This window comes from Pongo abelii, chromosome 5, assembly GCF_028885655.2.
Source record: "Pongo abelii isolate AG06213 chromosome 5, NHGRI_mPonAbe1-v2.0_pri, whole genome shotgun sequence".
Taxonomy (NCBI): Eukaryota; Metazoa; Chordata; class Mammalia; order Primates; family Hominidae; genus Pongo; species Pongo abelii.
The window spans coordinates 153,786,449-153,812,698 of record NC_071990.2 but is presented as its reverse complement, the minus strand read 5'-3'; the positions used below and the strand labels follow the sequence as shown (position 1 = coordinate 153,812,698).

At 40.0% G+C, this 26,250-nt stretch overlaps 1 protein-coding gene across 7 annotated transcripts in view; it reads left to right on the top strand.

The window, feature by feature from the left end:
* Positions 1 to 26,250, top strand: part of SYNE1 (spectrin repeat containing nuclear envelope protein 1) — a 512,392-nt gene that overhangs the window by 467,504 nt on the left and 18,638 nt on the right. For 4 of the 7 annotated variants that reach the window (XM_054558331.2, XM_054558330.2, XM_054558332.2 and 1 more), the window contains 9 exons: positions 2,306 to 2,468; positions 10,551 to 10,738; positions 11,606 to 11,756; positions 14,501 to 14,683; positions 14,946 to 15,083; positions 16,973 to 17,164; positions 18,257 to 18,590; positions 22,871 to 23,013; positions 25,291 to 25,417. In XM_054558331.2, coding sequence (XP_054414306.2) covers positions 2,306 to 2,468; positions 10,551 to 10,738; positions 11,606 to 11,756; positions 14,501 to 14,683; positions 14,946 to 15,083; positions 16,973 to 17,164; positions 18,257 to 18,590; positions 22,871 to 23,013; positions 25,291 to 25,417 — 1,619 coding nt within the window. Of the gene's footprint in view, positions 1 to 2,303; positions 2,469 to 10,550; positions 10,739 to 11,605; positions 11,757 to 14,500; positions 14,684 to 14,945; positions 15,084 to 16,972; positions 17,165 to 18,256; positions 18,591 to 21,083; positions 21,153 to 22,870; positions 23,014 to 25,290; positions 25,418 to 26,250 lie in introns of all 7 variants that reach the window. The other 3 variants (XM_054558328.2, XM_054558333.2, XM_054558334.2) reach the window with 2 other exon arrangements.

Here is a 26,250-nt window from a genome sequence, read left to right as displayed (position 1 = left end):
TTGCGTACTAACGGCTCTGACTTGGAACTCATTCAATATTACAAAAGCTATCCTGTAATTTATTTTTCTAATGTAGATGGTCCTATGGAACAGTGTTTACTTGCATCCTTTTGTGCTTTGGATCTTTTGATCATATTTGTAAGTGAGTTTTGAACCAAGAAAACGAATGAATTTTAGTACTTGACAAATAGAGCACTGGCAAATGTTGAACCTAGAAGTAAAACTTAATACACACTTAATATCAAATAAAAATTTTAAAATGAAAACATGTTAATTAAATAAACACAATTCACTTAGAATATTCATTATTAATGTTTAGCAACCATTTAAACAGTACCCAATTTAGTGCAAAGCACTGAGTTTAGCATGGCCGGGGCAGGGAAATAGCCAAATATGGAAATTCACATTTCCAGCTTTCCAAGGAGCTTACCATGGAGGAGACCAATTAATGCATAAATAATACCAGGGAACTAAAATAAGGAAGGGAGAAAACAAGCACTCCAACCTCTAGTAAAACCCTAATGACATTACCATCCCCAAGCCTAGTAAGTGTTCAGATCCTACGAAATCTGAAGTCGTGTAGGAGAGGCTGCTGAGAAGACATTCCTACAGAGGTAAAAGCAGGACGGACCTCTCTGTGCTGCATGCCATTCTTCAGGCCTCTTCCAGTGGGTTTATTGATGGTAAACTCTTCTTTCAGTCTGGGGCACTATGGCCAGAGCCATGTAAAATTCCATGTCCATGCTGTGGTTGGTCAAATGTACTCCACGAGCTTTGTACCCAGTAGCCATAATAAAACTGTCATTCACTGACTGATGCCCAGATGAATTTTGTCTTAGCCATGAGATAAATGTGAGTGAGTTTTATGTAAAAGTTCTTGGCAATAGTGTTCAAGGCCAATGTCTTGAAGTGTCTGAGGGACAGGGTACAATTTGTATTTATAAAGCTAATTGGAGAAATCTTATCCCGAGTGGAATTGTAAGTCATAATAAACATTGCAACATATTTTCATTTTCTATCAATAGAATATATTGTGAAATATGAACATAATTTTTTAAATACACATTTTTTAAAACAATAAAAGGTAACGCTCCTAAGAGGATTTTTACAAACTGAAAGTGTTATTCAAATAGAAGTATTATTAATTACAATTATTAAAATATAGATATAATTAACAGCTGACCATAGTGAAAATCCTTTAAGAGCATTTATAGGACAGTGCTTTGAGGAAAAATGACAAAAAGGAAAAGCGATCATGTTGTCAAGTGACTACATTTTCACTTGAGAGAGACACATTGATTTATTGAAACTGGAACAGAAGTGATGATATCAATTTTAAACAACTAAAAATAAGTCAAAATGTTCAAAATACTTTGATTATGAGACATTTTCTTCAGAACAGTGTGTCTTGATCAGAGAAACGTATCAGAACCATCTAGAGGTGGTGGCTGGTAGTTGGCACCCGTGGTTTGAAAGCACGCTCCACTGACTGTGTGACAATCCCAGCTTGAGAATCACTTCTTTAAATGCCTAGAAGTAATGTGGGGGTGGGGGAGGGGGGCGCGAATATCTAATGACTCTAAGTGTATAAGTTGTCAGTCTTTGAGAACACTCTATTGCAAATCCCTGCCTTTAAATGTATCACAAACCTAGAGTCTTACAAGTCATGTTGCTCTTGACATATTTTCAAGAAGATAGATACCTCTTCAGTTGAGCCAAGATGACACCCTAGCAGCTTGAAGTATTTTGCTCATCTGCTATTTACCTCTGTTATGAGCAGTGCCAATTAGGTGGCCATATTTCCTGAACCAAAAGGCAAGACTCATAGTCTAAAGGTAGCAGCAATTTTTAAATAAGGGCACTAATAGATCATTGATCATATGCTTATTATCACCATGACCTTTTTCTTTAGAGCAATCTGTGTACACTCAGCCATGTCAGGCTCTTAACAAGGACTCAATAATTGATTTTTGCTCTAAGTAGGTAGTAATGGAGTTGAGAAATACTACCTGTGTTCTTCCCAAACTTCTGATCACACCCTGCTCACACTGGGAAAACTGTGTTCAAAACTAATTTATCTCTGCTCCTGTGCCCTGGACCCCTGCCCCCTCTGCATCCTTGCTCCATTGTCTGTGTTCATCTCTAATTTCTATCCTCCTTTTTCTTCTGTCTTTGGCTTCTTCCACATGAGTTGCTAACTCTCTGCCTAAAAAGATTGTTAAAGCCCAGTGTTCTCCTCTACACACGAGGGAAACATGAGTGGGCCTCTCGCTGAAGCAGGACATTCCCCCTTCTCTGCCCACAGGGTGAAGAAGCTGAAGGAGACCCTGGTAGCCGTGCAGCAGCTTGATAAGAACATGAGCAGCCTGAGGACCTGGCTCGCTCACATCGAGTCAGAGCTGGCCAAGCCAATAGTCTACGATTCCTGTAACTCGGAAGAAATACAGAGAAAGCTTAATGAGCAGCAGGTAAGACTTAAAATGGAAATGGAATTAATAAGCCATGGAATATCTGCCCTCCTGGCCAGGATGATGGGGTGGGCATGAGATGGTGCCTGGGGATGGAAGGTCAGGAGGGAGCTAGGCAGGACTGGTGACGAAGGGGGCTTTGCCTAGGCAGGCGATTTAGGCCAGCAGGTTCCATGTCACTGCAGAGTTCAGCCTTACAAAGATGCCTTGTGCCATTGTACAGTTCATGTCATCCATCCACCAAGAAGCCTTCTAAGATGGTAGGTAAGGTGGAGTTGCAATTACATATCTAAAACAGTGCTAACAGATTGATTTATTTATTTGAGAGTCACTAGCCCTAGCCCACTACCATACACTTAGATAGGATTGAAAGGAGCCCCCTCCCCATGACTTTTTTTCCTGTGTATAGTGTTTGGGGAAAGATTACAAGGCATACTTAGAATTTTTCAAGTTGAAAAAATTTTGTTTTGCAAAAAGGATTGCATGACCTGCAGATCGCACACAGTAATTCCATCTTCATGTGTGTAGCAAAGATAGAATACCTCACTGGCAGCGTACAACCCAACAAAGCAAAAAGGGATGATCTTGGAAAATGTATACAGAAGAAATTTTCACCTCCCATTCCCTCCCTCATTTATTCTTTCTTTTTTCTCTCTCTTTTTTTTTTTTTTGAAACAGAGTCTCGCTCTGTTGCCCAGGCTGAAGTGTAGTAGTGCGATCTCAGCTCACTGCAACCTCCACTTCCCAGGTTCAAGCAATTCTTCTGCCTCAGCCTCCCAAGTAGCTGAGATTACAGGCATGCACTACCATACCTGGCTAATTTTTGTATTGTTAATAGAGACGGGGTTTCGCCATGGTGGCCAAGCTGGTCTCAAACTCCTGACCTCAAGTGATCTGCCCACCCTCAGCCTCCCAAAGTGCTGGGATTACAGGCGTGAGCCACTGTGCCAGGCCCCCTCATTTATCCTTACTAACTATATCAGACTCCAGTTGCCAATAGCAAACACTGTAAATCCCCCACTAGAGGTATTGTTACTCCATGCATTTAGGTTGCTTTGAATATTCTATCCACACTCTAGTTCTCTCCATTACATTTAGGCCATTACAGCAAAGTTGCTTAATTTTAAAATGCTATAAAATGTAAATACCTCCTATTTTTAAAATCTTATAGTTTATGTACTTACTTCATTTTACAGACTATTTAAGCCAATGAAATAGGTGTCAAAATACAGTTTTGGGTGTTGAGGGTTTTTTTAATATTAAAATTATCATTAAAATTTTTTTCTTTCTAATGAATACATAATAATTGTACATATGTGTGGGGTACAACGTGATGCTTCAATGCATATTTTCATACTGTAATAATCAAACAAACAGGTAATTTGATTACCATATCCATTACTTTAAACATTTATCATTTCTTACAATACTCAAAATCTTCTCTTCTAGCTATCTTGAAATATACACTATATTCCATTGCTTTAAAAAAAGTTGTTAGCAAGACATTTTTCAATTTTTATGAAATTAAAGTTTTCTGATGGTAGTGATGTTTGAGATTCTGATGATTGAATTGTAGGGATCCTGGTTGGCATCAGCTTCCCAGATTCTTCCAGAGAACATGGTGATGATGTGTACAGTGATGAGTTGAAATGCAAATGGCCGGTATCGTAATTTCACAAGTGTATGAAAATCAACAAAATATCTAGTTAAATATGGAAAATTGCTCATATATATTTATAGCCCCACCTACTACTAAAACCCCAATAAAATGATAGCAGAGAGGGAAAAGGGTTAAAACCACAATGGCAAAGAGAACAGGAGAGAAAATGGTAGAGATGACAGGCATCCAACATAATTTTGCAAGATAGAAAGTGGATAGATCAGTGATAGTGTTAACAGAATTGAGGGTGGAGAAAGTTGATTCATGCCACAGAGTTCCAAGAAGGCTCAGAAAGTGGAGATCAGGTGAGGCTGAAAGTTGAGTTGCCTGTTGAGCTGTAAAATGGAAGATTACTTGAAAATCTGAATAAGGTGTGCTGAGACTGGCAGATTCCTCCTAAGCCCAGCAAGCCAGGGAACTCTCTTCCTTTACTCAGGCAGAAGACCAGATGATTACTCTCTGGAGAAGGCAAACCAGAGGGACTCTGGGTTTGGGGATCAGGACACCATGGAGGCTACAGTCACTATGTTAAAAATGGGGAGATTATGTGAATGGCTCAATACCAAATGGTAGGGCTCCCACCCCGCTTATCCAGCTTGACCCCCACGATGTCAGTTCCCAGGCTTACACCCTAGCCAGGAGATTGGAGCATCCTTTCTGGAGAACTGATCAGACAAGAGAAAAGTACCTTCAATTAGTGATACTTAAGGTAACCCCGCAAAAGGCCAGACCCCTGCCTAACTCTCCACGGGGAAGCCTCCCAATTGACATACTTTAGGTGCATACACAGCTTCTATAGCTGACTCATTCTTGAACATGTGTGGGTAGGCAAGAATCCTCACCACTCAAGAAAGCTTCTGCCATTAAGAAAAGACCAAAATAAATAGAGGGAAATAAAGAAAGGAACAATCAGAGGAAACACATTGTAGAGAGAGGAAGAAAATGTAAACAAAACAAAACAAACAAACTCACAGAAATGAGAGGTTTTGCATTCATAAAATGATAGGATGCCATTTTTCTTTAAAAAAAGCTTTCAGAATGAAGACTATCTTCCACAGAGTAAAACAAAAAGATAAATATATGAAAAATAGGAGAGAAATATAGACATAAACATAATAAAATTAACAATAATGCCAGAGTTTCAAAATCCAATTCAGTTATTTTGTAAAAGTCCCCCCTAAAAAAAATAAAGAAAATGGAGAGGAGAAAATTACCATAGTAGTAATGTAATATGTATATATTTATTATTAAATAATATATGTTTATTATTAAATAATGTAGTAATGTAAAAGTATATTTTATATATTTATTATTAAATATATATTTATATTTTTTATTATATTACTACTATGTTAATTTTCTCCTCTCCATTTTCTTTATTCTTTTTTGGGGGGACTTATATAAAATAACTGAATTGGATTTTGAAACTCTGGCATTATTGTTAATTTTATTATGTTTATGTCCATATTTTTCTCCTATTTTTCATATATTTATCTTTTTGTTTACTTTGTGGAAGATTACACATATATGTTTACACACATTACACATATGTGAGTGTGTGCGTATATATATATTCATATATATATCTAAAATGAAAAACATGCATTTGCAGATTATAAAGGCCGTATGAGTGCCCAGGAAAATGTAAAACAAAGCAAAGCCACACTGTAAAATTGCAGAACACAAGGGTAAAGGTTTCCAGGATGAAATAAAATCTGGCGTCTCCAAAACAATACTGGGAGCTAGAAGACAATGGCTCTGCCTTCAGAAAGCTGAGAAAAATTCTTTATAATTTAGAATTTTATACCCTGCCACTTAATATCTAAAAATTTTACCTCCTATGTACCCATTTTCAGGAAGCTAATGAAAGGTATGCTACATACATGAAAATGAGAGGAAAATACATTTCATACTTGCTACACATGCTACATACTACTATGCTATATATGCTGCATATACTACATGCACTAAAGCAAGAGGGGAAATGCTATTCAACTCAGGAGAAAGAAAAAGGGAATTCCCAGAGTGAGGGTGCAGGAAAGTCCCCGATGACAGCTGTACTGCTGCCAAGCCAGCACCTGTCCAGATGGGAGCAGGGGCTCTGGGTGCTCTAGGAGGGATGTTTCCGGAGGAGTCAGGAAGGGCTAGATTATCTGGTGGGCTTAACCACTCTGGAAGGAGTTTTATTAGTTCTATAAGAGAGATAATAGAAGTAAGCATTATAAATTTGAGAGAGAGAGGATTGTAAAATCCAGGAAAATTAGTTATCAGGAGACTGAGACCATCCTGGCCAACATGGTGAAACCCCGTCTCTACTAAAAATTCAATAATTAGCTGGGCATGGTAGTGCATGCCTGTAATCCCAGCTACTTGGGAGGCTGAGGCAGAAGAATTGCTTGAACCTGGGAAGTGGAGGTTGCAGTGAGCTGAGATCGCGCCACTGCACTCCAGCCTGGCGAGAGACTGAGACTCTGTCTAAAAAAAAAAAGAAAAAAGAAAAGAAACATAACCATAGCATATTTTGTTCCTCAAATGCGAAAAATATTAAATAACCATAATCATGAGAACAGTGATTATTACCCTAGCTCTAAGTTGTACTTTAACAATCATTAGAGTTTAGTCAGCCATGTAGAAGTTTATTTCTTCTCTACTGTAGAAGAATTCATAAAGTAATTACTAAAATGGACAAATCAAGCAGTAGCTATGTTACTTAGAAATAGAGAAGTTATATATTACTGAGAAATATAGAAATAGGTTGATGTGGTGGCTCACCCCTGTAATCCTAATACTTCGAGAGGCCAAGGCAGAAGGATCACTTGAGGCCAGGAAGTCAAGGCTGCAGTGAGCCATAATCACACCCCTGCACTCCAGCCTGGGTGACACAGCAAGACCCTGTCTCAAAAAATGAAAAAGGGTAGAAGTAATACCAGAAGAAAGAGCTGCAAGAGATGGAAATGGTTGCTGCTGAGCAGGTGAACTCCGGGGTGGAAAGCATGCTGCTTTCTTCAGAACCTGCTAGTAGTTTTTTACTTTTTACTACATTAAATATGCACATATAACTTTTTAATTAAATTTTAAATTAAAACTTTAAAAAATCCTGTACACCAGTGGTTAAAAGTAAACTTTCTGGGTTCAGATCGTGGCCTCACTACATTCCCATATGATCTGGGACAAAGCCATAACTATTTGAACCCTTAGAGCTCTGATTTATAGAATGCCAGTCATCAGAGTCCACGCTACACAGTGTGACTATACAAATTACTAAGAAGAAGCACTGAGCACAGTGCCTACCTAACACAAAGTCAGGGCTTGATAAATTTTATGTTAATCATGTCACAGTTACCACTGTTTCCCTTGTGGAAAATTTTTAAGAATGATTCTGTCTCTACTAAAAATACGAAAATTAGCTGGGCATTGTGGTGCGTGCCTGTAGTCCCAGCTACTCAGGAGGCTGAGGGAGGAGAATTGCTTGAACCCGGGAGGTGGAGGTTGCAGTGAGCCGAGATGCTCCAGTCTGCAGACAGAGCAAGACTCCGTCTCAAAAAAAAAAAAAAAAAAGTTAAAGCTGAGCCTAAAACTTTGTCTTAGGGCACTTATGTATGATTATAAATCCCCTCAAATCTTAGGGTTGCTATTTCATATATTGATTTTAACAAAAACTTTTGAGTATTTAGGGAAAATGAAATAAAAATGCTAACTTTCTTAAATGCATGGTTTATGTCCAGGGGTCTAACACTTCTTCCAAATATATATCCTTGCACAAAATGTAATTTAAGACCTCAAATGTACTTGGTAATCTCATTTACAGAATTATTTGTCTTTATATTTATCTTTAAGCAAATACTAAGTTTAATTTTTATATTACTTCATTTTATATTTTTTGAACAGGAATTCCTGTGACATATTCTTTCATGTAAGTGAAGGAGGTTATGTTAGAGATTTGAAAGGACTGTTTATAAAAATATAAATATTTTAGTAAAATTTATCATCTACTGTCTAGTTTATAAAATCTCCAAAATTAATTAAAGGCACTGTTATGACATTTGACAATAGCTAGTGTTTTCGTAGATGTTGGAGCATGGTGCCAAGGAAAAAAATAAGAGGAAGAGCAACGCAAGAATATAAATCCCAGGTGTCTGCGTAAATTGAGGAATTTTTAGAGCAAGAGAAAAGCTAAGCAAATTCAAGAACTTCCTGATGAAAGAAAAGGAAAACACATTAAGGACATTGATGAATATAGTAAACAAAAAATGATACTGGTAGAGCTCACTTTTAATAATGGAATACTTACTTGGAGTAAATGGAGTTAAAAGTTCAATAGAGAAAACAACATACAATTTGGATTTACATTTTATACAGTTAAAATGAAGATTTCACATTGTGGGACTCCAGGGAAATCCAGTGCTTTGTTTTTATCAGAAAACATTTTACTTCTGTCCTACATTAAAAGTTGCTCTATGCCAGGCACAGTGGCTCACACCTGTAATTCCAGCACTTTGGGAGGCCGAGGTGGGCAGATCACAAGGTCAGGAGTTCCAGACCAGCCTGTCCAACATGGGGAAACCCCGTCTCTACTAAAAACACAAAAACTAGCCAGGCATGGTGGTGGGCACCTGTAATCCCAGCTACTCAGGAGGCTGAGGCAGGAGAATCAAGAGGAGAATCAGGCAGGAGGTTGCAGTGAGCTGAGATCATGCCACCGCACTCCAGCCTGGGTGACAGAGTGAGACTCCATCCAAAAAAAAAAAAAAAAGAAGTTGTTCTCTGAGGAAACTGCTGATGTCATGCATGATAGAGAACCTAGGTCCCTTAAATAGTATTTCTACATATTTGTGGGGCACATATGGTATTTTGTTACATGCATAGACTGTGTAATGATCAAGTCACGGTATTTGGGGTGTTCGTCACCTGTGGTATTTATTATTTCTATGTGTTGGGAATATTTCAATTTCTCTCTTCTAGCTATTTTGAAATATGCAGTACATTGTTGTTAACTATAGTCATTCTACTCTATCGAACATGAAAACTTATTCCCTCTAACTGTATGTTTGTATCTATTGACACCTCGCTTCATTGCCCCCAAACACTCTTCCCAGCCTCTGCTATCTGGCGTTCTACCCTCTACCTCCATGAGATCAACTTTTTAAGCTCCCACACACAAGTGAGAACGTGTGATATTTGTGTTTTCGTACCTGGCTTATTTCACTTAGCATAATGACCTCCAGTTCCATCCATGTTGCTGCAAACAACATAATTTCATTTTTTTATGACCGAATGATATTCCATTGTGTATATATATGCCACTTTTTCTTTATTTGTTCGTCCATTGATAACCATGTTACCTTTTAATGGTGGTGGAATTAACTGTTTAAAAAAGAATGCAAATCAGCTGGGCACGGTGGCTAACACCTGTAATCCAAGCACTTTGGAAGGCCTAGGTGGGTGGATCACCTGAGGTCAGGAGTTCAAGACCAGCCTGGCTAACGTGGTAAAACCCTGTCTCTACAAAAATACAAAAACCAGCCAGGCATGATGGTGGGTACCTGAAATCCCAGCTACTTGGGAGGCTGAGGCAGGAAAATCGCTTGAACTCGGGAGGCAGAAGTTGCCATAAGCTGAGATTGTGCCATTGCTCTCTAGCCTGGGTGACAGAGTGAGACTCCATCTCAAAAAAAAAAAAAAAAAAGAAAATCTTTGCATCTTAAAGCCCAGTTCTTGAGTGCCAGCTCTAGCACATGCATATATACAGGTCCTCGGTATCTATGGTTCTACATTGATGGATTCCACCAAACGTAGATCAAAAGTATTTGGAAAAAAATTTGCATCTGTATTGAATATGTACAGACTTTTTATTCTTGTCATGATTCCCTAAACAATACAGTATAAGAACTATTTCTATAGCATTTACATTGTATTAGGTATTATAAGTAATCTCAAGATGATTTAAAGTGTATGGAAGGATGTGCGTAGGAGGTATGCAAATACTACAGCATTCAATATCAAAGACTTAAGCATCCATGGGTTTTGGTGTCCGAGGGAAGGTCTGGAACCAATCCCCTGACAGATACTAAGAGATGATGATTGATCGATTGGAATGAAAGTGATGTATTTGTAAAGTAGAGTCTGGGGCAAGATTCATTTTTTATTGATTAAATAAGTTAGTTTTACTCTTAGTGTAGACTATTTCATTTGTTCAGTTAATATTTTGGCATTGCTCACATAGCCAAAATATTTCTACATCCATTTTCTAGTACTTTTGAGCTTGCTGGATTTCATAAATGAGGCTCAATAAATGTCATACATTCAAGGAAATTAAATATTTGTCAAGGTATAGCCTAGCCATTTACCAACAAATGTTGCTTCAGTTTCTCTCATCTGTGTACATGTAACTGTTGAATAAAGCTTGTTGTGTTCCCCTGCAGGAGCTTCAGAGAGACATAGAGAAGCATAGTACAGGTGTTGCATCTGTCCTCAACCTGTGTGAAGTCCTGCTGCACGACTGTGATGCCTGTGCCACTGATGCCGAGTGTGACTCTATACAGCAGGCTACGAGAAACCTGGACCGGCGGTGGAGAAACATTTGTGCTATGTCCATGGAAAGGAGGCTCAAGTGAGCTGGGATGCTGAAACAGATAGGGAAGAGGAAAGACCAAAAAGAAAATAAAAATCACCCAGAGTATCCACTATTCACTCTTTCCTGTTGGTTACAATGTCCAAAAATAGCTGTGGCTTCCCAAACTTACTATTGTCTACATTTAGTTGGGAAAATAAGTAGGTATAAAGGTAATACATAAATATAACAAGGCAAGTTATGTCTGACCTAACAGTTTAAATATAATACGGAAACATAAAAATACACCCTTGTCAAACAAGCATAACATTACAGAATGTGTGGCTGTGAAAACAGTAACATTCTTTTATTAAAAATTAAATAATAAAAGCACATTTATCTTTAAGCTCTTTGAAATTCAAGGTGGCAGAAAATCGTGCTGTGTTACAAAATGATCATCATGGCTGTGCTCTCTGGTAAACTGTTGAAAGCTTAATATTTGTCCTGCTGTCATAGATTGACTTTTGTCAGTGTGAGTTGAATGTTGGACTTAAATGGATTTTCAGACCTCGTCTTGATTTCCGTAAGACACTGGCCCGAGTGCACACTGTAAACCTGTTGTTGCTTTTCTAAACTTGTTGCGCACATCCAAGGCAGCTCATGTGATGTGCTTGTAATTTTCAATTTGACAAATTCAAAATCCAGAGCTGCAGGACATGTTTTTAAAAAAATAAAACAGCTGTTTTATTTTAGCTCAAACAGTTGTCTCTCTTGCTCTCTGGTCAAATTTGGCTTGAGGAATGGTTATTGTTTGGCACAACAGTTGCCTCTGTGGGCACCCTTAATCCAGTCACAGGCATCAGACCGGGTTCTGGAGCAAAAACAGTCTCCAATAATCAGAATCTGTTCTTTCATTTTCTGCCCCAGAATCGAAGAGACGTGGAGATTGTGGCAGAAATTTCTGGATGACTATTCACGTTTTGAAGATTGGCTGAAGTCTTCAGAAAGGACAGCTGCTTTTCCTAGCTCTTCTGGGGTGATCTATACAGTTGCCAAGGAAGAACTAAAGAAATTTGAGGTGATCTATAATTCCAAATTTTTAATCCTTATTTTGCTATTAAAGTAGCCAGCTGCTAGTTGGAGTTCCAAGACCTAAACTAGCTGTTCACCACATGTTATCTGTTCAAATTGCTGGGTGAGGACTTTGCAGCCATCTTTATTATGACCTCATACATAGGCAAAGAAGGGGGAAAAAGAGGTTTTTATTTTAAGATTATCAAGAAGCATAAATACTGTAGTAATGAAGAGAGATTCTATTAGAAAAGAAGAATCGTGATTCCTCCCAAAAGATCTTGGCATGATTTTTATTTCAGAATTATTCCACAGTCAACCATCTTTTCTAAGATTAAAATATGATTTTTTATACTATAAAAATCTACCTTCCACATACATTTTTGTATTTTCTTTACCTAATCGCAGTGTGTGTGTGTGTGTGTGTGTGTATGTGTATTTGATAAAAGAGTTGGCTCTAGAACGGAATAAAACATTTGCATTATAATTCATTTCTAATTACACAGTGAAGAGAAGTACTGGTCTTGAGTCACCAAAACTTTTCAATTACACTGAGATGAAAATAGCTGTAGTGTAATCATATTCATAAAGAAAGAAGTTATCCAATAATTGATTCCAATACCTTGCCTGCTTGCACAGTCTCAAGTCCACTCTATCACTGTTGTACAATGAAGCTCTGACTTCTCAGCTGCCTTTCATTTTCATGGAAGACCTGACCTAGCCCAAAATTGACCATTTTTAAATTTGAAGGTGTTTTTCCCTTCAGTTCCCACTAATAGGCAGTTGTGTACTCAGATATATTGACAGCAAAGAGTTCAGAAGCATTCTGACCATTCTCGGTTGATAATTATGCCCCAAATTCCTCGAGATGTTTAGAAATAAGACTGAAAATGTAATGAAATGTAGCTGCATTCATTTTTACCTTGCAACGTCAGGTAACCAGGCATTTACTGAGGCCTATGATGGGAAATAGGAGGTTCTCTTTTTTATTCTTATGGAGTTTAAAATCTCAGGGTTGTACATGGACAGCTATATGAATCTAGAAAAATGTTCAAATACTTTGTGAAATGGATGAATTACTCTGATGTCTGAATGGTGAATGAATTCATATGTAACTATACCACTAAATTAAAATAAACAACACTTTTATTCCTATATAAAAGATACTCCCTTAGAAAACTACTAGTAAAAAGCACAGTAAACTCTGCAGTAGATTCCAGGTCATCTCGATGTGAATGAATGCTAGTGGAAGAGCTGCTCAACTGCATCTTACACACTCGCTTCATAACGGTTAAAACATTTTATAATTGGCTTATACTGCAAAGCAGATTATATAAGATTCTTTTTGATGCTATTTTAGACTCTCAGATTTTAAAGCAAAATTTAGCCTTATAGTTAGCTTCTATAATGATTGATTTTATTATTTATCATGAATTTTGTAGTTAATTTTCTTAAGAGACAGAAATGAATTGCAGAAATGAAGTTGTGCTTGGGGACAGTCTTTAGCTGGTCCAATCGCATGAACGTTTGGGATGGACGTGGGTGTGCTGGGGTATCTGCCTGGGGGTACTCCAACCTTACCCCAATGGTCAAACACGCACTGGGACTTCCAGTCATCGCCAGAGCTGAACTTCCCTTACCACTCCCTTTGCTGGAGAAATAACTTAAGGTTTTTAGACTGGAAGCTAGAACTTCCTAGGATGAAGGCTCTGAAAGCAGCTCTCAGAAGGAAAGCAATTTAAGAGGCAGAAATGTGGTCACATGTAAACAGTGTGATCAGCCAAGGAAAACAGAATTTGGGGATTTGATGAGTACAGTTCAATTTATTAATTATAGTTTTCATTTTGGTCTAATGCCAAGATAAAAATCAGTCATAAATCATACAAATGATTTTTGTTAACGCTTCATTTTATTTTGGCCAAATGACTCTTATGCTATAGGGCTCTTCTATACTGCAGGGAAAAGGCAGAAAAGAATATTTTACCTTCAGAATCTCTAAACTGACCCTGGGATAGCCTCAAAAGTAAATTGATGCTACTGTGTAGGGTGGTACACTAGCTCTAACATGTTTTATAAAAACTAATTAAATCACAGGAACAACAAAAAAGAAACAGAGCATGTTCCAAATTTTTTGAAATATAAAGTTACTTGTATTTTACTAAATTACTTTTCTTAAAAGCTTATAATAGCTTGATTTTTTGGAAGACCTTTTGCAAAAGGTAGTTTTAAGTTTTTTCCTAATAGACAGCAGAATTGAGGTAATTTCTAGATTTTTAGAAAAGTACATATTTTACAAATAAACAGTTCCATTATAGATATCTTTTTCTCCGTATTGATAGCAGAAATCATCAACATTTCAAACTCACATTTCCACACACATGTGTATATTTTTTATAGTGGTTTGCTTTGTGGGAATATTTGTTTCCAGGACATTAATTATTTTTAAAGCTACATGTATATGTATGTGTATGTATGTGTGTGTGTCTATATATGTGTGTTGGGTGCGTGTGTGTTTATTCATTACTACTCCCCATTTTCATATTTTTTGATAGATTCTCCCTTTCCTTTAAGTTACGCTGACTAGATGACTTTGCATTAACAAGGGGAAGTATACCGTTATTAGACATCATTCTTTCCCTCTGTGGTAGTGTAAGTTCCCATTCTCCCAGACGCTACAATAAGAAAACCAGGAGCCACTACTGAGAGTCCTTCGCTGATTTCCCACGCTGATGTGCTTCTCTGTGGCCTTAGGCTTTCCAGCGACAGGTCCACGAGTGCCTGACGCAGCTGGAACTGATCAACAAGCAGTACCGCCGCCTGGCCAGGGAGAACCGCACTGATTCAGCGTGTAGCCTCAAACAGATGGTTCACGAAGGCAACCAGAGATGGGACAACCTGCAAAAGCGCGTCACCTCCATCTTGCGCAGACTCAAGGTTTTTGCTATGCCTCGTCTGTAATTTAGAGGCCAGAGGATGGGATTGGGCCATTTGAATGCAGTCTTGAGACACAATGATTTTGTAAGAATGGGATGGCAGGAGGAGTAAACGGGGGAGTGATATAGCAAAGGATTGCAGGCTTCTCATTGCTTGCTGAGAAAATGACTTTACAGAATACTGGAATTCGCTGTGCCATCTCCATATGTTTAGAAGGACTTTTAATAAGAATAATTGTTACTACTTTCCTCTTGCCTTCCAGCATTTTATTGGCCAGCGTGAGGAGTTTGAGACTGCGCGGGACAGCATTCTGGTCTGGCTCACAGAGATGGATCTGCAGCTCACTAATATTGAACATTTTTCTGAGTGTGATGTTCAAGCTAAAATTAAGCAACTCAAGGTAATAGATTATTTTTCAAGTTATCAATGTGAAGAAAGCCTGAAAAGGGAAGGATTTGTGGCTGTTTTGTGACGAACATAGCAAATAACTTTTCTTTTGAAAAATGAGTTCTGGACTGCAAAAAAATTCAGAAAATACAAAATACATAAAAAATAAGATAAAGAGCACTACCCAGAGATAACCACTATTGCTTATCTTGGGGTAGTGCTCTTATCTTATTTGATATTGATATTGTTGTTGATATTTTTCAACAGTTTGATTGATTTTCAATCAGCTTGATTGCCAGGGTGTTAGGGATGTTCTGTTGTTGTTGTTGTTTTGTTTTGTTTTGTTTTAGAGAGAGTCTTGCTCTGTCACCCAGGCTGAAATGCAGTGGCACAATCTTGGTTCACTGCAACCTCCGCCTCCCTGGTTCAAGCAATTCTCCTGCCTCAGCCTGCCAAGTAGCTGAGATTACAGGCACATACCACCACGTCCGGCAAACTTTTGTATTTTTGTATTTTTTTAGTAAAGATGGGGTTTCACTATGTTGGCCAGGCTGGTCTCGAACTCCTAACCTCAAGTGATACGGCTGCCTTGGCCTCCCAAAGTGCTGGGATTACAGGCGTGAGCCACCCTTCCTGGCCTTGTTGTTGTTGTTTTCGTTTATTTTTTCTAATTTGTTTGTAGCACCTTTACATGGTTCCTTTAACCTCCATGTCGCAAAGCAATACAACTTTCCCATGTCGGGATTTCATGCCTCATAGTCTACATTCTTAGATGCCAAGTTAATTTTAAATACATTTTGTATTTTTCACTATATAATTCAAACACAGTGGCTAGCTAGAAATTTGAATAGGAGGAATATACATTAGATGTAAGGATTTCCTAAAAGGGGGAGTATTTAACAAATTGAATATTTTCCAAGGCAGCTTATGAAATTTTCTTCCCAAGATAGATGGATTTTTTTAAAGAATGGTCATGACGCCCATAACCTTTGGGTTGTTATAGTAAAACAAGGAACTTGCCCTTAGACATGGATTCTCAGGATGGAAGAAACAGTGAGCCCTGCTATTCTGCCTCACCCTCTCCCCTGATTCCTCTCTCCTGTCATCTCACAGGCAAATCAATATTTACATCCTTCCACGGAAAGTTTCTGCCAAGTGGTAATTGGATCTTGTCCCTCGGGACCCTGGCAGGATGATGGAACTTATTACTACCCTCCCTTCTCTCCTGGGAGTCTTTTTCACCATTGGACAATTCAGCTATTCCACAATTTAGTATTGTATTGAATTAAAAGTGAACACTGAAACATACCCCAGTGATTTAAATCTTTTGCAACACATAGAATGAGTCTAAATAATCCTCCTGGAATTCCTTGTTTTTCAAATCATCATAACTTTACCTGCCTATGTTCTGAAAGAATAAAAGAATCACCTGAGAAGAAGGCGTGGCATTGGATGGCTTCTCTTAGTCATGTTTGACATAGGATGAGGACATCTGAAATTAAAATGTTTGGGATATTTCTTTAAAATGCCACATTTATTTCAGTGACAGTATATTGACTGCCATTGCTTTCATTAGGGATAACCAGTGCTGTCAACTTACAGTGGGTTTGAATATTTTCCCCTGTTATTCTCTACCCACACTACCTGTGATGGTAAATTTTATTAGCCAAAAGTGCTTTTCTGATCACGGAATTTGAATGTTTCTATTTATGACTCCTGTTCTGGCTGAAAATGCATATGTTTTACTTTAGAAGGTAATAGCCTCTTGTCTTGTGATTGGATATGGTCAATTAAATAGCCCCTACATGTCTTTTTTAATGTAATGAGAAATACATCTGTTATGATTCTTTCATAGCAATGTAAGCAACAACAACAAAATCACATGAGATTTGTACTTCCTAGGCCTTCCAGCAGGAAATTTCACTGAACCACAATAAGATTGAGCAGATAATTGCCCAAGGAGAACAGCTGATAGAAAAGAGTGAGCCCTTGGATGCGGCGATCATCGAGGAGGAACTAGATGAGCTCCGACGGTACTGCCAGGAGGTCTTTGGGCGTGTGGAAAGATACCATAAGAAACTGATCCGCCTGCCTGTATGTAACATTGATTTTCTTAGTTGTCGTTAAATCTAAAGAGAATAAATCATGTGGGATTGAGTTGTACTGATAGTGGGTGAGAGCTCAGACTCTGGAGCCGGAGCACCTGAGTTCAATCCTAGCTTTGTCCTGCATTGTCGCTGTCACCTTCAGCAAGCTACTCACTTCACCCTTCTTGCCTCAGCTTCCTCAAATGTGAAAGTGGTTTAGTAGCAGTAACTACCCTGTACAAAGGATTGTCTTGAGCATTAGAGGAGTTAATGTATACCAAGAGTTTAGAAGAACATTTGGCTCATATCTTCTATGGAAGATAAATAAGAATCTTCTGATCACAGAAACGTATGGGACAGCGCTGCTCTAGAGAAGCCTCTAGAAGAAATAAGAGAAGCCTCTAGAAGAAATACGATAAAAGGAAGCAATGTGAACAGCTTCTTAATTGATGAGGTTAGGTTTAGGTGAATTTTCATTCTTCCGTTTTCCTAATTGCTACCATAATCACCTTACCTATAGCGATGTTATTAGAGTATTTGGAATCTTCTACGATCAAACCTGTCTTATATCTGGGCTATAAGGACAAGCTAAGGTCTTAGTAATTTGCTCTTATTTCCGATCTGTGCCAGTGTGTAGGTGTTGTGTGGTGGGCGTGGTAGCAGATTGCCCTTCTTTATAATATTTATTTAATCTCATATTAATTATTTGAAGTAGGTTTTAATGTTATTCCCATTTTACCAACAATGAAACTGAGGCTTATGTAGGATAATTTATAAGACTTTAATTTTTTCCCACTCAAAAAAAAACCCCGTGGGATGCCTGGGACCGTTATTCCCATTTTATAGATGAGAAAACTGAGGCCCAGAGGAATTAAGTTCCTTATCCAAGTTTCAACAGGAAGCACACAGCATAACTGAGATTTCAACCCGGACAGTCAAACTCTAGAGCAGCACTGTCCCCTGTGTTTCTGTGATCAGAAGATTCTTATTTATTAGCTCATAAGAAGTTAAAAATTGTCCCCACATGGTAGGCAGGTGGCCCAGATAAGAAGCTAATCTGACCACTACAGTGACGGGGTTGCCTTGACTTCCCTTCTAGCTCCCAGACGATGAGCACGACCTCTCAGATAGGGAGCTGGAGCTGGAAGACTCTGCAGCTCTGTCGGACCTGCACTGGCATGACCGCTCTGCAGACAGCCTGCTTTCTCCACAGCCTTCCTCCAACCCCTCCCTCTCGCTCGCTCAGCCCCTCCGGAGCGAGCGGTCAGGACGAGACACCCCGGCTAGTGTGGACTCCATCCCCCTGGAGTGGGATCACGACTATGATCTCAGTCGGGACCTGGAGTCTGCAATGTCCAGAGCTCTGCCCTCTGAGGATGAAGAGGGTCAGGACGATAAAGATTTCTACCTCCGGGGAGCTGTTGGCTTATCAGGTAGGAAAGAGCCTCTCCAGTTTGCCAGCTTAAAGGAAAGTCAGAGGGAATTAATATTGCCCTGGAAACATGACAGCTATCCAGAATCATTTGCTTCCTTCTTCCATGCACGGAAATTGTACCTAAGTGAACACTTAGATATGAATGTGATTATAAAATGCAAAATTTGGTGTGGCCATTGATTTATTCCACGTAGATTTGTGGTCGTAGGTGACAAGCGCTTTGCCAGGTCCTAGGGATACACAGTTCCTCTTCTTCTCCCAGAACTTCCACTCTAGTGTGGGACACAGTGAGAAACCACTGTGTGAAGTGTTTGGGGCTAAGATGGCAGTGTGGTGGCAGGACACTCAAGCAGGGGCAACAAAGCCGGAGTCCTGGGAGAGGCTTCGGGAAAGAAACCATGGAGCAGAGTCCAGAGGGTGAATCGCAGTTGGTCAGGTGGGCTCAGAAGTGCTTAGAGGAAGAAAGGAGGGGAAGCCTCCCTGCTTTGTGATTGGCCTGGTGCTTTTGATCATCGGCAGTTTGTCTGGAATGACAGGCATGGAATGGACAAAGTGGAGAAGAGCCTGGCTGTGAAGCAGCCTGTTCACCATGGGAAAGAGCTTTGGGTCCCATCCTGAAGGTCATGGAGCCACAGCAGGATCTGCAGAGGGAGGTGCTGGGATCCTCCCTCCTCAGGGATGTGCAGATTTTCATATTGTATCTTTCTGGATACCACAGGGAAAAGGGCATATTTGGGGGAGAGAGTCCAAATGAAACCTTTTACAACCTCAGACAGAAGTAGGGTGGTGGCCTGAACTAGGAGAAGCAGCACTGGGAATGGAGAGAATGGGAGAGATGTGAGAAATCACACAGAGAAGACTCCTCCAGAACTCTCAGTCCATTGAACTAGGATGGAGGCGATTTTCTGGGCTGGGCATCTTGGTGAAAGATGCAGGTGGTCCTAGGCCCTGAGGACCACAAGAGGGAAGGAGCACTGTGGGTGCAGCCGGGCAAGGGAGGTGGGGCTGTGAGAGCAGGGAGGGGATGAGTTTGCTTGTGTGCATCCTGATCTTGAGATACCTGCAGAATATCCAAATGCAAAAGTCCAGCCGTAGATGCACAGGCGTGAAGTGCAGAAGCCAGAAATGCTGATTGGGTAGTTATTCACATGTAAATGGCAATGGTCCTGGAGTGAACGGAGGAGCTCACACAGGAAGAGTGTGTGAAGGAAAACAAGAAAGACCACCACCCAAGCCACACATGCAGTGAAGGGATGGACAGAGAAACAGGAACTCTGTAAGGAAGGTGAATAAAAATAGAATAAAGAGTTGGAGGCTGATTTGTGGCACTTGGAAATGTATCTCATATGTTCTCTCAAAGGACATCTGGGGAATTTCTGTTTGGTTCTGGTGGTTCACATCAGATTCCCAAGGGATGACACTGTTCTAAAAAGAAAATGATTTCTCTCATTTCTATTTTGTCTTTACAGTAAGGCCTATTAGTCAGGCATATGGCATCTGAAGCAGAGCTGTCCAAAACCAGCCACTGGCCAATTGGGACTGTTGAGCTCTGAGATGGGACTATGCAAATTGAGATGGGTTGTGCGTGGAAAACACGCTTACATGAATTTCAAAGACTTAGTACAAAGAAAGAAAATAAAATATTAATAATTATATTGATTACATGTTATAATCTCTATCTAATATAGTGTTAAAATTAATTTTATATGTTTCTTTTTACATTTCTAATGTGGCTATGAAACCTTTAAGATTACATATATAGTTCACATAGAAATATATGGGACAGCGCTGCTCTGGAGTCTGACTGGGCTGAAATCTCAGTTCTGCCATGTACTTTCTGTTTAAACTTGGATAAGGAACCTAATTTCTCTGTGCCTCAGTTTTCTCATCTATAAAATGGGAATAACATTCCCAGGTACCCTATAGGGTTTCTGTGTGGTAAATTTGTGCTCAGACCAGAGCCTGGCTCATAAAAACATCTCAGTCACTGTGAGTTCTTTTTTTTTTTTTTTTTTTTTTTTTGAGACGAAGTCTAGCTCTGTTGCCCAGGCTGGAGTGCAGTGGCACAATCTCGGCTCACTGCAACCTCCGCCTCCCGGGTTCAAGCAATCCTCCTGCCTCAGCCTCCCATGTAGCTGGCATTGCAGGCACCTGCCACCACACCTGGCTAATTTTTGTATTTTTAGTAGAGATGGGGTTCCACCATATTGGCCAGGCTGGTCTCAAACTCCTGACCTCAGGTGATCCACCCGCCTTGGCCTCCCAAGGTGCTGGGATTACAGGCATGAGCCGCCGCGCCCCGCCCACTCTGAGTTCTTATGATTCATTTCCGGAAAACTTTGGTGAGCCTGCATGCTCCTCTGTGCGCTCAGGAGCTATGAGTCTAGAATAACTGCCTTCCTTTTTTTCCCTTAGGAAAGTTATTTTCCTGCACAAGGGATTCAAGTTTTCCAGAACTTAGCTGTCAACTTAGACTGTGCTTTTTTTGCAGATGTAATGATCCCTGAAAGCCCTGAGGCCTATGTAAAACTCACAGAAAGTGCAATCAAAAATACCTCCGGTAGGCATGACAAGCCGGAGCCAGCCTCCCTCCCTCCTCTGTATAGCAATCCTCCTCTTTTGGCACATCTGCTGTATCTCTCCCAGCTTTGTGGCTCTAGCATGTTAAGGCACAGCCTTCCTCTCTTACTGCTGTACTAGAAAAAACAGCTGGTTAAATCCACACCAAGAATAAGATTTCACTAGTGGAGTGAAACAAAATAACTTCTCAACTTGTTAAATGGTAATTGGTCTCATTAAGTATAGACCTCTCATGCCCATTAACTGCAGAAAACATGAGAAGGAAAACCCAGTCATCAGCCTCTGTGCCCTAGTGTTCTACGTGGTGTGGTAATTTCGGCTTCACTGCGCACAGAGCTACCTGTGGCTGGAGAGTCAGGGCGCAGGCTCTGGTCCCAAGTCCGCCAACCTGCATGAGTGACCTTTGGCACATCCACCACTTTATCCTCCTCATCTCAGGAATCCCATATGAGACAAGGGGTGAGATCAGATTTCAGCTCTAAAAAATGTGTGTAATTTTAATTTAAGAGGTCGTATAAGACAATTTGAAATGAAAAATGTATTCCACGGTATGTTGAGCCATAGATAAAGACAGAACTATTCCTGAAACAAGAAGAATTAAAGAAAGAAAAACGGAACTAGTTTTGCTTAGTGTTGTATTAGACAAACTGTAGTTCAGGAGTTCAGGATCAGTGATGTGGGATGTGGGGGAGAATAGAGTTTGAACGCAGTGATTTGATATTGAATCATGGAGTTACTAGTTTGTGCTTCAGTTTTTGAAGAAAATCAAAAGGACAGAAAGCAAAGTAACATTACTGAGAGGGTGATTCCCAGGGAGAGACCTCTCCTAGGTGTATTTAGAAGGCCTTTTTTAGAAACAAATAAAAACATTTAATAAAGCTTACTAATATTTGTTCTGCTTTCACCCCATGCTAGCTTCACTCTGATGATCAAATGTTCTTGTGTAGTTCAAAGACTTTGACACACACACACACACACACACACTCAGTAATTTTACAAAGAAATGTTACAACTTTGAGAGGAGAATGAGCCAGAATTCTAGGCTATGAGTAAGAACCTGCCTAGATGAAAATGTTAAAATCGTAGCTTTCTCCTGGTTTTGTTTTAGATCTTAGATAAAAGCAAGTCGTTGCTAGTTTGATATCTCTGTATATATCTATTCTGAGGCACTCTTTTCTTGATTAATGAATTTATGCCTTCAGTAAATGATGCAGCAACCTGAGCCTTCCGTGACACTATCTTCCCCTGAGGTGCATGAAGAAAAATCAGAGGGAGGATCTTCCCCTGCTCACTAAGCAACAGCAGAAAGAACATGAGAAAAAAAAACAGCCTTCTGCTTACTGAGATGCAGTAGACACCATTGCAGATTTTTAGAAAGGCCTTCCACACTGACAACATTCAGATGATCAGGGGTTCAGCTGGAAGAGGGTCAGGTGCACGAAGCTGTTCAAAATGGACTGGAGAGCCGTTTTGCGACGTCCAATCTGCTAGGGCTCTCAGTCAAGCACCTTCATTGGTTTGGCCATTTTAATGTCTAACCCACCGGCACGATGGTACTAAATTTGCTTTGTAATTACCCACACCTGCCATTTCTATGCTGCTGTAACTGAAATCATTTCTGAAACTTCTCCTTGAATATCAAGCTTTAAATAAGTCAAATAGTTTGTCCAGTAAAGATTCTTATGGTTGCCACCGCAGGGGACCACAGTGCCCTAGAGTCACAGATCCGACAACTGGGCAAAGCCCTGGATGATAGCCGCTTTCAGATACAGCAAACTGAAAATATCATTCGCAGCAAAACTCCCACGGGGCCGGAGCTAGACACCAGCTACAAAGGCTACGTAAGTATCCTGGTCATCCTGATTCCGACCTGTACGAAACCACAGTTCTGTGTCAAAGAACAGTTCGTCTGCAGCATAAGGGCTTTATGTGGTCTCTGAATACCATGCTGCCCTTGAACTCGTAAACCTGGATGTACAAAGCCAAGCCCTGTTATTAAGTTACCATTTGAGTAGAACTTGTCTGTTTTTAGGCCCACAAAACTATTGTAATGACAAACTTGTTCCTTTACACTGAGCACTTAGGGAGATCCTTTTCATTGAGAGCAACAAAATACTTTGGCTCCCAAAAGTCATTAGGCATTTTTCCAAATTCAACTAATAATTTTTGGACCAAGGTTATCCTTGGAGCAGCAGATTTTAGCTAATAGATTACTAGCATGCAGGTTTTTTTGTAGTTCTTTTCCTGGGTTCACCGAATGACCTTGGGAATGTTTTTCTCTTCTGTTTTCAGTGTGCTCATTCTGAAGAAAACAGTTCTAACAAGAGGGATTTGGGGAAAAGATAGCAAGGCATCAGATATACTACCAGTTCTATGTATGCAGCTATTGGCTATGTATGTAGGGTTATTTGCCCTACTCGAGTTACTGACCAGTTAATTTTCCCTAGAGAACTACCTGCTTTCCTACGCGTACTTGAGGAAGAGAATTTTAAAGCCAGTCTCTTCTCTGCCTCACGGTCTTCTTTCATATCCAAAAGACTGCTTAGTACAAGGAAAGAAAAATGAATTTCCCCAAGTCTGGTCACAACTCACACGTTCTACTTTTTGAAATTAGGGAAGAAAACTGTTCTAGCTATATATGTTGATTTTATTATCCTTACAATTACAGAAGAGCGGTCAATTATGAGTTTGTTTCCTGTTCAGTTTGGCCTATTATACCAACTTCTATTATAGTGAAACCACTTTTAAAAAATACCTATGATATAGTTTTATGGTAATCGTACTGACATCACTGGGATTACACTTAACCTCAATCAAAAGTAATCAAAGTAACAGTCCCACTGGCATTGTGATTTGTTAAAGGCTTTATGGTAAGCACAGCAGGAGTATCTTGAAATGATTTGTTCTTTTAATCTTTGAATACCGTGTGTGATATTAAAAATGAATTTGGAAGCTTTTCTTTGACTTTAGAATTTAGTCCCTTGATACCTATTAAACATTGCTTACATTTTTTGATAAAACAGCTGGCTTTAATATTGCTCTATAATTTTAAGTATTTTAATTATTTAATGCAAGAAAGTTCCCATGAGATTTGTGGTAACATTAACATTCCCACATTTCAATTTAAGAAAGAGAAAGAGGGAGCAACTTGCCAAAAATTATATACTGCATTGCCAGCTGAGGGCTCTGAGTTTTAAATTGCAGATTGGTTTAATCTATTTTGATTCATGAATCTTAAAGAAACTTCGAGGACTTCTCATGCAAAATCAAGTATGCAAAGTATATCTTTAAGGCATTGTTTTTTGTATATGTGAATGTATCACCTGTTTAAAAGGCACGTTTTTGAACTTTGCTTATTTAATTTTTTTTTTTAAGGGACAGGGTCTCACACTCTGTCACCCAGGCCTGAATGCAGTGTCATGGTCTTAGCTCACTGCATGCAGCTGAATTCCTGGGCTCAAGCAACCTTCTCACCTTAGCGCCCTGAATAGCTGGGACTACAGGTGCTCACCACCATGCCTGCCTAATTTTTAAAATATTTTATAGAGACAGGGTCTCGCTATGTTGCCCAGGCTGGTCTCAAACTCCTAGGCTCAACTGATCCTCCCACCTCGGCCCCCAAAGTGCTGGGATTAGAGGCGGAAGCCACCGTGCCCAGTCTACCTCTGCTTATTTTTTCTTTTTTATTTTTTTTGAGACTGGGTCTCACTCTGTTGCATAGGCTGGAGTGCAGTAGCACAATCATGGCCCACTGTAGCCTTGACCCCCCGAGCTCAGGTGATCCACCTCAGCCTCCCAGGGAGCTGAGACTACAGATGCGTGCCACCATGCCCAGCTAAATTTTTTGTATATTTTGTAGAGACAAGTTTTGCCATGTTCCCCAGGCTGGTCTCAAACTCCTGAGTTCAAACAATCCATCTTCCTCGGCCTCCCAAAGTGCTGGGATCACAGGCCTGAGACACCGCACTCGGCCATCTTGGCTTATTTTTAGCTGGGTGGCACAGAGGAGCCAAACACAGACGCTTCTCTTGCTGAGAAATTACAAAGATATTTTCCCCAGAAGCTTTTGCACTCATGAAGATTTGGGTGACAGGGGCCGGTTGTTTATGTCTAAACAGATGAAACTGCTGGGCGAATGCAGTGGCAGTATAGACTCCGTGAAGAGACTGGAGCACAAACTGAAGGAGGAAGAGGAGAGCCTTCCCGGCTTTGTTAACCTGCATAGTACTGAAACCCAAACGGCTGGTGAGTGCGTAAAATCCAGTTCAAGAGTGAATGAAATAGAAGATCCAGAAGCACTTTGTTAACAGCCAAGTTCCACTTAGGCTGCTTGGCCTTCTTCTACACCATTCTATCCCGAGAACTTCCTTCCAAGTTATAACAGTCTCCTTTTTTTTTGTTTGTTTTTTTTTTGTTTTTGAGGCAGAATGGCGCTCTGTTGCCCAGGCTGGAGTGCAGTGGCGCTATCTCGGCTCACTGCAAGCTCCGCCTCCCGGGTTCACGCCAGTCTCCCGCCTCAGCCTCCCGAGTAGCTGGGACTACAGGCGCCCGCCACCGCGCCCGGCTAATTTTTTTTGTATTTTTAGTAGAGACGGGATTTCACCGTGTTAGCCAGGATGGTCTCCATCTCCTGACTTCATGATCCACCCGCCTCGGCCTCCCAAAGTGCTGGGATTACAAGCGTGAGCCACCACGCCCGGCTAACAGTCTCCTTTGACAGTGAGGAGATGATGCATGCTATCGTGGTAGTGTTTGCCCATGTTTCATTTATTATTATTATTTTAAATATTAAGATGAAGTCTCGCTATGTTGCCCAGGCTACATTCCAACTCCTGGGCTCAAGTAATCCTCCTGCCTCCCCTCGAGTAGCTGGGATTACAGGTGCGCACTACCACCCAGCTCTCATGTTCCAATTATTTTAACACACTGTTTCTCACATATCTAATCAGGCATTTTACATGTGTGTGCTCAGAGCCCTATTGTAGACAGGATCCAAGAATTGAACGATAGTTCGTGCTCATGGCTGCTTATTACTTCGTAAAGCTCTTTACAGTGTTAATGCTCATGTAACTAACTTT